Here is a 15,996-nt window from a genome sequence, read left to right as displayed (position 1 = left end):
AATAAAGAAAGAATCAAATACTCACTAATAAGTATCATTCAGCATTAAACCCTCCCCCATACTCTCCAGTATTTCAGGAATGCACATAAAAACCCAGTATTGATTAAACACTTTACAGAGTCAATTGCAACTCCCCTCAAGTCTTTAGGTGTAGGTTATGTTAAATCTCATTCCACGTAACCCACCTGTAGATTCAGTGTTATGGGAAAGAAGCAGCTTCACCAAGTTCTCCACTGACTGGGCAATAAAATATTTAAATTGATAGGAGGGTGAGCAGTAGCAACATGCGTTCCATTAAGAAATGCTGCACAGTGCCCAAAGGAAACAACTTGAAGTAACGCTAGGAATCAACACAGGAAAAAAAGAAAATGAAGCTATAGTACTCCAGTGACATTGCTAAATGATAATGAATGCTGAAAGGGAAGAAAAGAAAGAACATGAAAGGGATCAGAGTTAAAATCTCTCCATCATGTCACAATTTAGACTATTACTGATGGTTTTGGAAACTGCATTGTTGGCCTTAATTTTCCCCTTTCCTCAATCTCACAATAACATTCTGAAGATCAAAGTCTATGCAGAAGTCACAGAGGAAGAGGACACTGGTGAGACAGTCTTTTCGAAAACCAAATACTTCCTCTAATATGCCATTAGTCCAGCAGGGAAATCAATCAACCCAGTTACTCTGATCAAGGAAGAGCACTCGATGTGGTTTACTTGGATTGCAGCAAAGCTTTTGATACGGTCCCCATAGGAGGCTCATGAATAAAATGAGAAGCTCGGGGGTGGACACCAAGGTGGTGGAGTGGATTACTAACAGGAATCAATGTGTAATGGTAAATGGAACCTGCTCTGAAGAGAGAATGGCCTTAAGGGGAGCGACTCAAGGGTCAGTTTGGGGACCACTTCTGTTCAAGAGCGACACTGAGGAAGGATTAGAAGGAAAAAAAAAGCTTGTCCTTTTTGCAGATCTGAAACAGAGTGGACATGTCTGCAGGAGTAGAGAGAAGGTAAAGGGATTTAAGAAAACTGGTTGAAGGTTTGGCAGTTGATATTAAATTCCAAGAAGTGCTGAGTCATACATCTGGAGTGCAGTAACCCAAAAGAGCGGTATAAGAGGAAGCACGAAAGATTAATATGCACAGACCAGGAGAGGGAGCTTGGAGCGACTGTATCTAGAGATCTGAAGGCAGAGACGCAATGTGACAAGACGGTAGCTAAAGTCAAAACAATGCTGGGCTGCATAGAGAGAGGAATAACCAGCAGGAAAAATGAGGTGATAATGCCCTTGGTGAGGCCTCTCCTGGAGTACTGCATTCAGTTCTGGAGACCAGGATGGAAACAATCCAGAGAAAGAAGACCAAAATGGTGTGGGGTCTGGTTCAGAAGACCCAGGAAGATAAGCTGAAGAATCTAAATATGTGCAGGGGAGATGTATGATACAGACCTTTTCCATTGGAAAGGAAACTGTAGAACTAGGAGTCATGACATAAATCTCTAGGGGGGATAACTCAGAACCATCAGGAAACATTTCTTCACAAAGAAGGTGGTGGTTTCCTGGAATGGCCGCCTGAAAGAGGTGGTGAAAACGAGAAAAGTACACAAATTCAAAAGGGCATGGGATAAACATTGCGGATCCCTTAAGACATGAGTTTGGAAACAAAGAAAGGGGGTAACGTTAACTTTAGGTGTAACATCTCTGCATGGGGTAACCTGCACGGCACAACACTTACTACCCTTAACAGAGCACATGGGCGTAACTTGCACAACATGGCAGTTTCTATCCTTAGCAGAAGGCATTGGAGGTATCTTGCACGGTGCAGCAGTTACTATCCTAAACAGAGCTCATGAGGATAGCCTGCATGGTGTGGCAGTTACTACCATAAGCAACTTGCTGGGCAGATTTAGTCTTTATCTGTCTTCATTACTATGTTATTTAATCTAAATCATTTTTGTATGAATTATCAAAATTTTACAATCCACTTTTATTAAATCTTAATATACAGATTTGAATGTACAAAATCAGAACAAAATATCTGAAGTGCACCCCACAATTAATACTATATATGTAATATACCATTACATCCAAATAAAGCAGGATAAATTCAATGTCCACACATAATTTTGAGTGAGGAAATGTATTCTTTTGAAACAGAAACTCCACAGTGTTATAAACAGGATATAATTCAAAGCGGGTCCCCCGACACGGACCCATGTTTCGCCACGAGGCTGTGTCGGGAGGGACAAACAGTACTTTATTTCTTGTACAAAGTAAAACAAGGATAACGTTACAAAAACAGCAAATCAAAAGGTGGACAACAAAGAAAATGATGCCGGCATAACTAAGGATGTAGAATACTATAGGTCAACTCTATGGCATACCTAAAAATACAGCTCTTAAATGAGAACTAGTGCCTATATAACCTCTGCAATACTTAACAAAAAAATTAAACAAAAAATTCATAGCAGTAAATTTTCTAGCACAAAATTTCCAACAATCAGTTCTGACAAATGGACGTGGGAAGATAAGAAGGTAAACCGGTAACGTGAAAACGAAAGCAAAACATGTCTACTTTGTTTAAATATTGTTTATCTATCTTTTGGTCCATGTCTTTTTCATCTTTTGCTTTTGTTTTCACTTTACCTTCTTATCTTCCCACGTCCATTTGTCAGAACTGATTGTTGGAAATTTTGTGCTAGAAAATTTACTGCTATGAATTTTTTGTTTAATTTTTTTGTTAAGTATTGCAGAGGTTATATAGGCACTAGTTCTCATTTAAGAGCTGTATTTTTAGGTATGCCATAGAGTTGACCTATAGTATTCTACATCCTTAGTTATGCCGGCACCATTTTCTTTGTTGTCCACCTTTTGATTTGCTGTTTTTGTAGCATTATCCTTGTTTTACTTTGTACAAGAAATAAAGTACTGTTTGTCCCTCCCGACGCACCCTCGTGGCGAAACACGGGTCCGTGTCGGGGGACCCGCTTTGAATTATATCCTGTTATAACACTGTGGAGTTTCCACAGTCAAAAGAATACATTTCCTCACTCAAAATTATGTGTGGACATTGAATTTATCCTGCACATTCTCTTGGTTTGCGTGCAGCAGTTCTCCTCTCTTGCTTTTTGGATCATATACTATTACACCTCATTAAGAACCACCATAAACTTTCAATCATACCCACACATCCTCACATACCTACATACATATACACATTAAAATGATGTATAAATAACTCATTATTTTGATAATTCATACATAAATGATTTAGATTACACATTAGACCTTGTTTATGTATTGCAGTATTTAGTTTTAGAGGGCGATATACTTATTGTATTTACCTATATTAAAGCCATTCCATTTCCAATGAGAAAACAGGAAAATGTACACAATTTTTATTTAAAATTTAAAAAGTTCTTGCTGCATTGTATTCCCAGTGTAAGCATTAAAAATAGTGACAAAAGATAAAATGATTTTCAGATGAAAATATGCAGCTAATATATTTGGACGCTTTCAAGTATGTGTTGCAACGAAAATAACTATGTTCAAATGGATCACCCGGCTGTTTATCTGTCACCACATTCTCCTTCCTGTTCTATCTAGCATTCCACAGGAAACAGAATGATTGTCATGTCAATCAGCCTAACTCCCAGCCTTCCTAAAGTAAAAAAAACTACTACAATAGTAATTATCTCTTACATACTGAAGAGCTGGAAAGTGATGCCATGATTAAAATCATCATTCAGTTCTTCAGGAAATATTTGTAATCAGAGTTCAAGTAAGGTCAATTCTGGCAAACAACCCTCAGACCAATGTAATCATTTTTAGGCATAAACTGGGGATAGTGGTTTACACTTTAAAATAGTACTAAGTCCAGGGGGCATGCCATGAAACTAGAAGGTAGCATATTTAGAACAAACCTGAGAAAGTATTTTTCATTCACCACAATCAAGTTGAGGAACATGTTGCCAGCATAGCTGGGTTTAAAAGGGGTTCAAACAGGTTTCTGCTGGAAAAGTCCATAAGTAAGTATTACCCAGGTAGACTTGGGAATGCCACCGCCTATGGATCTACTCTAGGTACTTACTACTGACCTGGATTGGATACTTTGGAGACAAGATGTTGGGCTTGATGGACCTTTGGTCTGACTCAGCATGGCAAATCTTATGTTCTTTATAGTGTGTATACTATGGGAAGCCTTATACATCTAGCATTTTCCACTCATGCATGTGTAGTACCTTACACATGGGTTTAAAGAGACATGGATGGGAATGTGAGCAGAAGTCAGGATCCAGCAAACATTTCACATTACATTTCACATTAGGGGATTGAGAGTGCATTGTGTACACTCACAATCCCCTAATTGCTCCTGCCCCATTTGGCAACTCTGCTTTCCCTGCAGCCTCTGAAAGCAGGGCACTCATCATGGGAGAATAAGAAGTCAGTTGCTGATGAGAAGTTCTCCCTAGGGGCACCAGCTGTTTAATAGTGGCAACAACATAAGTAGGGCTGCCCAGCACAGGCCCCATTTTCCTGCTCCACTGCCTCAGCACCCCACTCCTGGCTTACATGAGTTCCACTGCAGGGGACGAATAAGACATCCCTTTTTGGTCTACAGAAGAACCTCAGTTTAGAAAAATAAGAGCAATGGTGGTACGCTTGTGCTCCTATGTGAGACAGCAGCTGCCAGCCTGTGCTCCAGTGTGAAACGGCAGTCCCAGCATCAGGCAAGCAGTGTTGGGGGGCTGGGATTTGCTATAGCACTGGGTGGAAGTGCACACACCCGGAGCCTACATGGAATAGGCTTTGTGAGTTGGGTGGGTGGAGGGGGGTGTCCAAGTTACTTCCTCTGCCAAGCTCACTGGGATGTTCTCCGCAATGAAGAGCTTTTCACTCCTTCAAGATTTGTCTCTGTAAAATGTCACCCAAGAGCCCCTGGAGAACACCACAAGAATTATAGTGGGAAGCTGACCCGCTGCAAAATGTGGGCAGGGAAAGTTGTGCAGTCACTTCTACAAATCTTCCTCATGCCCTCATTATTCAAGGGTACACAATTTCCACAAACACACTTCAGAAATGTGCACTCAACGAAAAGAACATTTTTGGAAATTTTGTATATTCCATGCAAGTACATTTTCCCATCTTGTTGTAATTATTTATTTAAGTTCTTTTAATATACCGATGCTCAAGACCAAGTCTTATCGTACCGGTTTACAGTATAACTGTATAAATTTAAACAGTATTTTAGACTGCACAAACTCTGAAAGACAAAATACTCTAGCCCAATGGCAGTGCATGCAAGATATCCAAGTTCAATTCCTGAGTACAGCTTTTGCTCCTCGGCCTGCCGAAGTTGGGCATGCAACATTCACAGACTTCAGGGGCATGCTGTACCAGTCATATTTAACAGCAACACCTAGCGGTCATACTGGGGTCCAGAGATTGCCATAATGTAGTTGCAATGGCTGGACTAAATGGGGAGAGGGGGAGAGATGCTAAAAACCTTGGAGATTTGTAAATGAAGACTTGGGAACGTCACATTAAACTGGAAAAAAAATGCAGAGCCAAATTACAGTGATCTTTACAGCTTCTTGTTTACATTGTTTAACCTATGATCTGGTCATCTTAAAGTTCTGCTTAGCTAAGGTTACTCTCTACCAAGAATTCTGTATGAAATACTTAGGTATTCCTAACTGACGGCTCTATGAAATTCAAACTAATTTTAAATGGTGCCACAATTTTAGGCGACACATGTGATAAACAATGTGTGCGTCTATTCTTCAAGTCCACAGAAATCTACTTGAAATATTCATAAACTAGAAACCAAAACCTGGGACAATTTATTAAACTACAACCAGGCAGTGTGAGCAGGGGGTGTAAATTCAGAGTGCTCTGTGGGAACTCACACAATCAGTTGCCAAGTCTGTGAACAAACAATGCTTTTAGTTCCCAACAGCCAGAAGTGGTTCTCATGTTTATAGGTTATCTTTTTACTGTTTTACAAGAGTAGAACAACCTGAAGCAGGAAGTGACAGAAAATGTGTTGAGCAAGTCAGTCTCTGAAAACCACCTTTTTTCAGTCTGTTTTAATTTCCCCATCACACCATCACTGGAATTCTTACACTGTTTGGGACTTGAAGTATCTCCCAGAAACTAGTCAAGGAACGTATTAGAATATAAGACTTCCCATACTGGGTCAGCCCAAAGGTCCATCAAGCCCAGTATCCTGTTTCCAGCAGTGGCCAAGCCAGGTCATAAGTACCTGTCAGGATCCAGAGGTGTAGAGAGATTTCAAGCAGCGGATTTCTGCAACTCTACCTTAATGGTTAATGGACTTTTCCCTTCAGGAACTTGTCCAAACCTTTTTTAAACACAGCTACACTAATAGCTTTCACCACATCCTCTAGCAGTGAATTCCAGAGCTTAATTATTCATCGAGTAAAAAAACCATTTTCTCTTATTAGTTCTAAATGTATTACCTAGTAACTTCATTGTGTGTCCCCTGGTCTTTGTTCTTTTCAAATGAGTAAACAACTGATTAACATTTACTCTCTTTCCATTCATTAATTTTATAGACCTCTATCATATCTCCCCTCAGCTGTCTCTTCTCCAAGCTGGAGTCCAAACCTCGTTAGCCTTTCTTCATAGGGGAACTGTTCCATCCCCTTTATCATTTGGTCTTTCTTCTCTGTACCTTTTCTAATTCTGCTATATCTTATTTGAGATGTGGTAACCAGAACTGCACAGAATACTCAAGATTAGATATTCTCTGTTTTATTCTTCCCTAGCATTCAATTTACTTTCTTGGCTGCTGCTGAAAACTGAGCAGAAGATTTGAACACATTTTCAATTACACCTAGATCCTTTTCCCGAGTAGTGACTCCTAATGTGGAACCTTGCATTATGTAGCCACAATTTGGGTTACTCTTCCCTACGTCCATCACTTTCACTTGTCCGCATAAAATTTCATTTCCCATTTGCATGCCCAGTCTCTCAGTTTTGCAATTTCTCACAATCCTCTTGTGATTTAACAACTTTGCATAATTTTGTGTCATTGGCAAATCTGATCACCTCACTTGTTCCCATTTCCAGGTCATTTATAAATATTAGAGATGTGAATCGGAACCAGAATCGGTTTGGATTTCAGTTCCGATTCACATCTCTAATAAATATATTAAAAAGCAGTAGTCCCAGAACAGATGCCTAGGGCACTCCACTTTTCACCTTCCTCCACTGTGAAAAACTACAATTTAGCTCTACTCTATTTTCTATCTTTTAACCAGTTGGGAATCCACAATAGGACATGCCCCATATGCTAAGACTTAATTTCCTAAGAAGTCTTCTCATGAGGGACTTTTGTCAAATACTTTCTGGAAATCCAGATATACTGTCAACTGGCTCACTTATACCCACATGTTTAGCTACATTTTTTTTTTTGAGGGTATAAATAATTTATGAAGCAAGATTTCCCTTGACTAAATCCATGTTGGCTTTGCCCCATTAAACTATGCCTATCTATATGTTCAGCAATTTTGTTCTTTGTGATTTTGCCTAGCACAGACTCACTAGAGCTTGTTTGTACACCACAATTGAACTATACATTTAGAATGATGCATAACTGATGTGTGCTTGTTTATTAATAAAATTCCTTTGTTAATTGCTATTGTCTAGTGCATTGTTCACCGCACATTGCTCCTGTTGTATTTCTCCATATGTGTGTGTTGCTTATTCCGCCCTTGCTTTGTGCTCTTGCCCAATAATTTATGGGTATATCTCTAACATCTTCCTCAATGAATACCAAAGCAAAGAATTCATTTAATCTCTCTGCTATGGCTTTGTCATCCCTAAATGTCCCTTTTACTCCTTGATCATCTAATGGTTCAACTGACTCCCTCGCAGGTTTTTTTTTACCTCAAATGTATCTGAAAAAGGTTTTATTATGAGTTTTTGCTTCCATGGCAGCTTCTTTTCAAATTATCTTTGCCTTTCTTTGCATCTGACTTGCCAGTGCTTGTGTTCTTTCCTGTTTTCTTCATTTAGATCCCTTTTCCATTTCTTGAAAGATTTTCATCTTTTAACCATACCGGTAGTCATTTTGCCTTCCTTCCACCTTCTAATGTGTGGAATACATTTGATCTGGGCTTCCAAGATGTTTCTTTAAACAACATCCGTGCCTGAGCTAAACTCTTAACCTTTGCAATTGCTATTTTAAATTTTTTCCTAACTATTTTCCTCATTTTATCAGTCACCTTTTTGAAGTAGATTTCTTTAGTATGTTCCCTCCAGTATTAAGTCAAATTTGATAATGTTGTGATCACTATTGCTAAGTGCGGCAACACTGTTACCTCTCACACCAAATCCTGTGTTCCACTAAGGTCTAAAATAGTTTCCCCTCGTTAGTTCTTGTACCAGTTGCTCCTTGAAGCAGTCATTTATTTCATCTAGGAACTTTACCTCTCTAGAATGTCCAGATGTAATATTCACCCAGTCAATACTGGGGTGATTGAAATCACCCATTATTACTGTGCTGCTGATTTTGTTAGCTTCCATAATTTCTTTAAACATTTCATTGTCTGTTAGTTCATTCTGATCAGGTGGACAATAATACACCTTCACTACTATTTTATTCTCCTTTTCACCTGGAATTTCTATCCATAAAGATTTAACATTGCATTTGTTTCCTGGAGAACTTTCATCCTGTTTGGCTCAATGCTCTCTTTAACATATAGTGCCACCTATTCATCAATTTGATCCATCCTATTGTTTTGATATAATTTGTAGCCTGGTATCACAGTGTTCCCATTGGTTATCCTCCTTCCACCAGATCTCTGAGATGCAAATAATATCTACCTCTTCATCCAGTGCTATATATACTAATTCTCCCATCTTATTTTTTAGACATCTAGCATTTTGTATACATGCATTTCAAAGTATGGTTTTTTTTGTTTGCATTAAGAACCAGTTAATCAGTTGACAGGAGTAGTTTGGAATCTTTCTGCACTATTTGAAGACACCTGGTCCAGCCTCTCTATTGGGATGCCCTATTTTCCTTTAGTATCTTTCAAAGATACATAGTTCTGAACCATGTGCTTCTGAGCGACTGTCTGCTTTCCCCATTCATCTAGTTTAACAGCTGCACTATCTCCTTTTTAAAGGTTAGTGCCAGCAACCTGGTTCCATTCTGGTTAAGGTGGAGCCCATCCTTTTTTAAAAGGCCCCCCTTCCCCAAAATGAAATCCAGTTCCTAACAACCTTAAAACCTCCTTATTTCTCCAGAAAACTGTGATACCCATCAGCAGTCCCACACTAACTCCCCAATCACACAAATAAGAGATCTGGGAGTAATAATCGACCACCATCTGAATTTAAAGAAGTTCATCAATAACACAATTAAAAATTGCTTCTACAAACTACAGGTGCTGAAAAGACTCAAGCCTCTACTGCACTTCCACGACTTCCGATCCGTCCTGCAGTCCATTTTGTTCGCTAAGGTAGACTACTGCAATGCTATTCTTTTAAGTCTACCAGCATCCTCACTAAACCCCTACAGATGTTACAACATGCAGCCGCTAGAATCCTGACAAACACCAAAAGGAGAGATCACATTACGCCCATCCTCAGAGATCTACATTGGCTCCCGATAACTTTCAGAATCCTGCACAAATCCCTCACTATCATTCATAAAACTATTCTTCACCAGGTTCCCCTTGACTTACAAATTCCACTCGAACTTCACACCTCCACCAGACCTATTAGGGAGGCTTATAAAGGATCTCTACACACTCCTCCCAACAAAACCACCCATCTGTCAACCACAAAAGAACGAGCCTTCTCAACAGCAGGTCCCACGATCTGGAATGCCATTCCCCCGGATCTACGACAGGAACCCTGTCTACTGACTTTCAAAAAAAAAACAAAAAAAACCCTCAAAACCTGGTTGTTCAAACAGACTTTCCCTTAATCATTGCAACAGCCCTGTATCAGTTCAAACAGACGTTCCCCTAACCATTTTTAAGGCCTTCCAAGCTCCCCAACTCTAAAGTTAACTTTTTCCCTCTGTCTTTCCACCTCCCAAGTTCCACTCCCCTGTTTGATTGTAACTTTTTGCTCCTTCTTGTTATTGTCAATTGTTACGATACTATGTTTTTCTGTAAATTGACATGATATGACCGATGTCATGAATGTTGGTATAAAAAAAAAGCATTCAATAAATAAATAAAGCCCTCTTCCCTACACCATCCTCTCATCCATGCATTGAGACTCTAGCGCTCCAATAAAAAAAAAGTGTATCACTTTATATTGTTTAATATTTCCATACTAAACAATAATAAAGAAAATTATATTTAAAAAAATTATTTCACTGCTTTTTTTTTATTCCTAAAACACAAATAACTAATTGCAAAATCACCTCCTAAACTTAATTCAACAACCTGTTAAGTAACTATCATATGGTTGGATGTGGCTCCTTCTTTCTGAGCACATCTTTCATCACCAAGTCAGTTGAATAAATTAGCTAGATTAAAATCTTTTATTTTGTACGTTGAACACCTGTGACAGCTCAGAAAACATGAAAGCATGTTTGTTTCCTGTCATTTTCTTCTAAAGGTAATATTGTTGCAAACAAATTACAAGTGATAATCTTTCCCGTAGGCAGCGTGCAAGATATATAATCAAAGAAACAGTTTCATTGTACTAAATTGTTAAACAACAGTTAATGACAATATAGTACACTACAACACGCAAGCGAAACCACTGCTACTGGAAGAGTACTTCATTCGCAGCTAAAACTAGAAACACCACAGCCAGTGGGTCCCTCGGATCTTTTGTATGATGGGATTCCGTTCTGTGCTCAAAGTCAAGAACAATCGATAAATAAGCGCTGCTAAAAAAAAAAAAGCGTTCAAAACATGTTTACCAATGATAAGTGGCTTCGAACACTACACCAGGAAATGAGGCAGGCTGCGAGCATTTTTCTTGTCCACGTGTGCAAAACAAGCAACATCCAGCAGCTTGGAGAAACATCTCCCTCGAGCTGCTGGTCCCGTTTGTTTTTAGGGATCTTTCCCTGTCAGTTCAACAAGAGTCCTCGTTAAAAAAATATGGCTGCAATAACAGAAAGCTTCCGCTGGTAGGTAGCCGTCGACTTGCTCACCAAACAAAACTGTATTTCCACTGTCGCCATCATGTATGCAGCCAGTTTCTATTTGGCTCTTCTGTTGAATGCGCTGTCTGCCCGCCTGCGGCTTTCCCGGGATATTTTATTTGAATGCCTAGACTCATCTTTCAGGCCTTTAGCAGCCTTCTAAGACTGAACGACCTGAACACAAACAGCCGAGGGAGAGGCGGAATAAGGAAGGAGGAAATTACTTTGTACTGTGGACAAGTTGCCAAAGAGAAAAAAAAACTTATAATCTCAGACTTCCTTCTACTATCAGATACCTGGGGACGGGGGCGCCCTCTCCCCCAAGGACCAAGACGTCTTGACATTAAAGATGGTTTTCTCTCGCACGGACTTCCCGTCCAAGCTCCGTTTAGCAATAGCCCCAGTGACGAAATCTACACGAGAAGCCGCAAAGCCCTGCTCAGGCAACCCCAGACAGTCAAGCGTCTCCCACAGAGGGCGGCGAAAGGTCTCCCCTCCCGGCCTCCGCTGTCAGGTGGAAAGCGAGCCCGCCAGGCAGATTGGGGGGGGAGGAGAGAGAGGGGTGTCCCCCCCACAGAGAGAGAGAGAGAGAGAAGCAGCGACTTCCTCCGCAGAGGCCGCGCCTCGGTCTCCCGGCGCCCAGAAGGCAGAAAGCCGAGGGGGGGAGAAGGGGGGGGGGGTCGCCTCACCTCACCTCTTGCCTCAGCCGTGTGTTTACTTCCCCGAGCTGCCAGAGGAAGGGCTCAGGGCAGCGCCTTCAGAGCCTGCGGCGGCCGTTACGCGTCGCCGGCGCGCTCCCGCGGCACGCTCGCATCCTGCTGGCAGGCGGCTCGGGGGCTCCGGGCGGAAGACGGGGGGGGGGGCCGCGTCCCGGCCGCTCAGACTCCGGACTCGGATGGCCGCTATGGCGCTCGGCCCCGTCCCTCCGTCCTCGCTCCGGGTCTCCTTTCCTCCCTGCTCGCAGCCGAAAACGCCCCGAGCCTCCGCTGACAGGCCTGGCTACGCGGCGAGGAGCGCCGAGCGACGGGCGCGCTCCGCAGCAGTCTGCGGCGGAGGGGGGGCGATCCGTGCGATAGGCGCTCGCCGGCAGCCTGGGAGGCGTCGGCAGATCGCCTATCGCCGCAGATCCGGCAGCCACCACGGATAGGCGCTCGCCTGGAGAGCTCTCATGCCTGACTGGAGAGGAGGAAAGAAAATTGGTTTTTTTTTAAAATGGAGGATTTTTTTTTTCAAACTTTATTAAATGGGAGGCGTACGAGCAAGTACAGAATAAGCAAAAAGCCTCAGACTCACCCCGCACATAATCATCTCTGCCTTGATGTTTAAAGTATTTTAATAAAATCAACATAAAAGTGTAAACATACCAAAAACAGAGGGTGACAGTCGTTTGTAAGTATATTCTGTTTCAAGCATTGAGTTATTTTGTTCTCCATTAATTCCAAGTCTGGAAAAATGCAGACATCTAAATATTCAATTCAACCAAACATAAAAGGGAATAAGCTTCTACTTAGGGGCAGTCAGTTATTCATCCCGGGGTCATGCACAAAGAAATTCAAAATCTGCAGGATTCATTTAAAAAATCTATCAGTTAAACTTGAAGAGGAGGGGGACCCTATTAGTAATTTAAAAATGCAACGAGGTACTGACTTAGATAAGGACATCATGGAAGATCAATAGGATCACATGATTTGGCCGCTCATTATATATGACTATTAAAGAAAATAGATATAAAATATTGTACCATTGCTATCATACCCCCCCCCCCCCCCTATTCGCTTACATAAAATGAAACTCTGTGGCAGGGATAGGTGCTGGAGGGGCTGTGGCGAAGCAGGATTCTTGATTTACATGTGGTGGACTTGTCCTCATATAAAGATTTACTGGAAAGAGGTCATATTGTGGATATATGACCACTAAAGTCTCCCTTTCATTTCTTCCAGCCATAACTAGGGTTTTCTGTTCCAGATATCACCCCTTTTCACCCTGAGGGTACCCCATTAGTGATTAATTTGCTCGAGGCTATAAGGTGAAAGATTGCTCAAAAATGGAAGTCTGCAGATGTTCCAACTTATACATTCTGGATACAAACTGTTTAGAAGTTTTTTTTCAATGGAGATTTGCACTTTTTATCTCCAGGATAAATATCACACTGTACCACGAATTTGGGGCTCTTCTAAATTTTGCCAGTAAGACTCCCAACATCAGACCTGTGTTCTAGGTTTTCCCTTTTTAAACGTTATATCTGGACCTAATATTTGAGTTATCCATCCATATCCCTATAAATTTTGTTACTGGACTAAGATTGGTCCATATCATCTTTGCACATGGTATTTAATTAACTGAATGGACCTTTTTATTACATGCGAGCAATTCTGTACTCACTTGTTATTCAACTTTTAATGTACTCACTGTATAAGCTTTTGTTCTATGCACCTTTACCATTTTGACTGGCTTCATTGCTGTATTCTGTTCATATTTTAATACAAATTAATATTAAAAATTCTGCAGGTGGCCACCTGTTTGTACTTTTGAATAATTCTATATGTTTAGCTATTTAGAAGGGGAAAAGTGATGAACAATTGTTATTTACAACACCGTACTTTAACTAAAAGGAAAATGGAAACATTTCAAGTTGCAAGAATGGTAACATTATCACAATTATTTTGATTTACCCAGCAGCTTTACAGTAATGTAAGCCTTAGAAATACTATGACACCCCAAGTGTACAAATTTCCCAAAATAGTCTGCAGGAAACATTAGTTTCACTTTCTCAGATGTTCCATGCCCTCTTTAGTGGAAGAGGTCACTGGAGATCCAGCTCTGTCTGCATCTTTAAGCAATATAGTGGTCACAGAGTGGACAAACGGGCCTCAGCTCATACAGTTTCTGCCGCTGAGTGATGGTGAACCTAATCCGATGAAGTGCTAATGCTCTCTTGGTGCTGACTGTTGGATAGCTAAAATGAGAGAAAAATTATATTTCTTCCTATGCCAGGAACAGCCCACTTAATGTAATTGGTCAGAAGAAATGGCTTCCTGTTACAGACCGGGGCCTTCTAGACATACCCTCACCACTACAAGCTAGTCTGGGTAATACCAGGGACTGTGCTTTCTCGGTTGCAGTGCCCATCCTTTGGAACTCATTTCCTATATTACTGAGGCTGGCGGACAGTGCGAAGTCCTTCAAGATTTCCTTAAGAACATGGCTTTTCAGACAGGCATTTTATTAGCCCAGAAGTTTTTGGGATTTTGTCTTTTAATTTATCTGATATGTCTATGCCCTGTATTTGTACATGATTTTATGTTTTTGGTTCCTTATGGTTTCTTCTGCAAATCTCCTAGTTTATAGGTGATAAACACATTTTAAATAAAGATAAGGATTTTCTTTGCACCTGGGTTGTACCGGCCTTTAAATTGCACTCACTGATATAGGAAATGTTGTTTGATGGCAGGAACAATCCAGGAAGGAAATTCATATCTGTAAAAATCACAAATAATGGGAGAAGAGGTGAAACATATACCATGAAATGCATCTGATTCAGCTCAGCAGATGGCTTGCCTGATTTTCTGGTGAAACCTTGAGAAACACATTTATCAGGTAAGAACAGTCAGGTAAGCGTTCTGGATAGTCTAGCAATTAAATCCCATTGTTGTATTCCTTTTTACATTTTGTTGTGCACTTAAGGCAGCAACCTTAACAAAATGGATTTTACAACAAAGAGGAGGCCAAACCGTTATGATGGTGAATAACTTAATGACGGTATATACAAACTCCTAAATAAATAAATGTGAAATTAATACATTTCCCTTGTTTGTTTTTTTAAAAACAAAGTCATAAGTGGCATTTGCAGTTATTGAACTAGCTAGTTCTGGGTGGTTGTTTAGACAATCATTCACAGACTGATATGATCAATATATATATCAATATCAACCTTCATCTTGAACTCTAATACTTCTTTAATAAGTTTCTTCTAAATTAAGCCTTAAATTGTCTCATTCTAACATGTTATACTCTGCTGCTGCCGAGATGTTATAACTATGTTTATATTGTGTTATAACCTGTTCATTGTATGAAGTTGTTTCACTGTAAACCGGGGTGAAGGCACTCAGCTATACTTCGGTATAAAAAAGAATATAAATAAAATAAAATAAATAAATAAATCTCCCACTCCCTTCTCAGCTCTTCCTCAGTCGCTAGTCAGAAGCTGAGCCACCTGTTCCGAGCTGCTTCAGAAGTTCAGAATCCAGACCATGCCAGCAAAAAGTCTATCATTTTGAATGCATATTTTTCAAGTTACCATGAAAGCACCTGCAGGGGGGGCTCCACGTCTAATTTTGCAAGTTAAGAAGAGTTGTACAGAGAGCTTGATGGCATTTTTTCTAAACCTCGTTTCTGAACACAGATAAAATCTGCATGACATAACTTCATAGTAACATAGCAGATGACAGCAGAAAAAGATCAATTGACTCACCCAGTTTGCCAGTTTTACTTGTGCATACTACAAGGATATATCCCAGCCATAGAATGCGACTGCCTGTAGGATATTAGTGAAAGTTCTTGTCATCTTTCTCCTTTGCAATGCATCCTTTTGGGCAAACGAACATGCAAGATCCCCTATTTAATTCCCTTCCAGCATCCCTCTCTTCCCATATCTTCACAGAAAATTACGTGCGCACTTGCCAGCCAGTTTTAAAAGCCCTGTGTGCGTAAAAGTTGGGGGTTATGCGCATGGCCTGGCCCTGTGCGTGCTACGTGCATTTTCTAAAGGGCCTGGCCACGCACGTATCCCCGATGCGTGCTGAAGTGCCGGGCCTGAACAAAGGGTTGGGGTCTGGGCAGGGTGGGGGGTGGTCTG

At 40.7% G+C, this 15,996-nt stretch overlaps 1 protein-coding gene across 4 annotated transcripts in view; it reads right to left on the bottom strand.

Annotated features, from left to right (window-relative positions):
- PDPK1 (3-phosphoinositide dependent protein kinase 1) overlaps positions 1-12,247 on the bottom strand; it is a 78,468-nt gene extending 66,221 nt beyond the window's left edge. The window contains exon 1 of one of the 4 annotated variants that reach the window (XM_029576382.1): positions 11,831-12,247. Coding sequence is in view for 2 of the 4 variants with exons in the window: in XM_029576379.1 (XP_029432239.1) it covers positions 11,438-11,485 (48 nt within the window). In the remaining 2 variants the exon portion in view is untranslated. Of the gene's footprint in view, positions 1-11,437; positions 11,704-11,830 lie in introns of those variants that run through there. The other 3 variants (XM_029576381.1, XM_029576379.1, XM_029576383.1) reach the window with 3 other exon arrangements.
- Between the last annotated feature and the right edge of the window lie 3,749 nt (positions 12,248-15,996).

Source organism: Rhinatrema bivittatum, chromosome 14 (assembly GCF_901001135.1).
Source record: "Rhinatrema bivittatum chromosome 14, aRhiBiv1.1, whole genome shotgun sequence".
Taxonomy (NCBI): Eukaryota; Metazoa; Chordata; class Amphibia; order Gymnophiona; family Rhinatrematidae; genus Rhinatrema; species Rhinatrema bivittatum.
The sequence above is the reverse complement of the archived record's forward strand: the minus strand, read 5'-3'. Positions and strand labels throughout refer to the sequence as shown.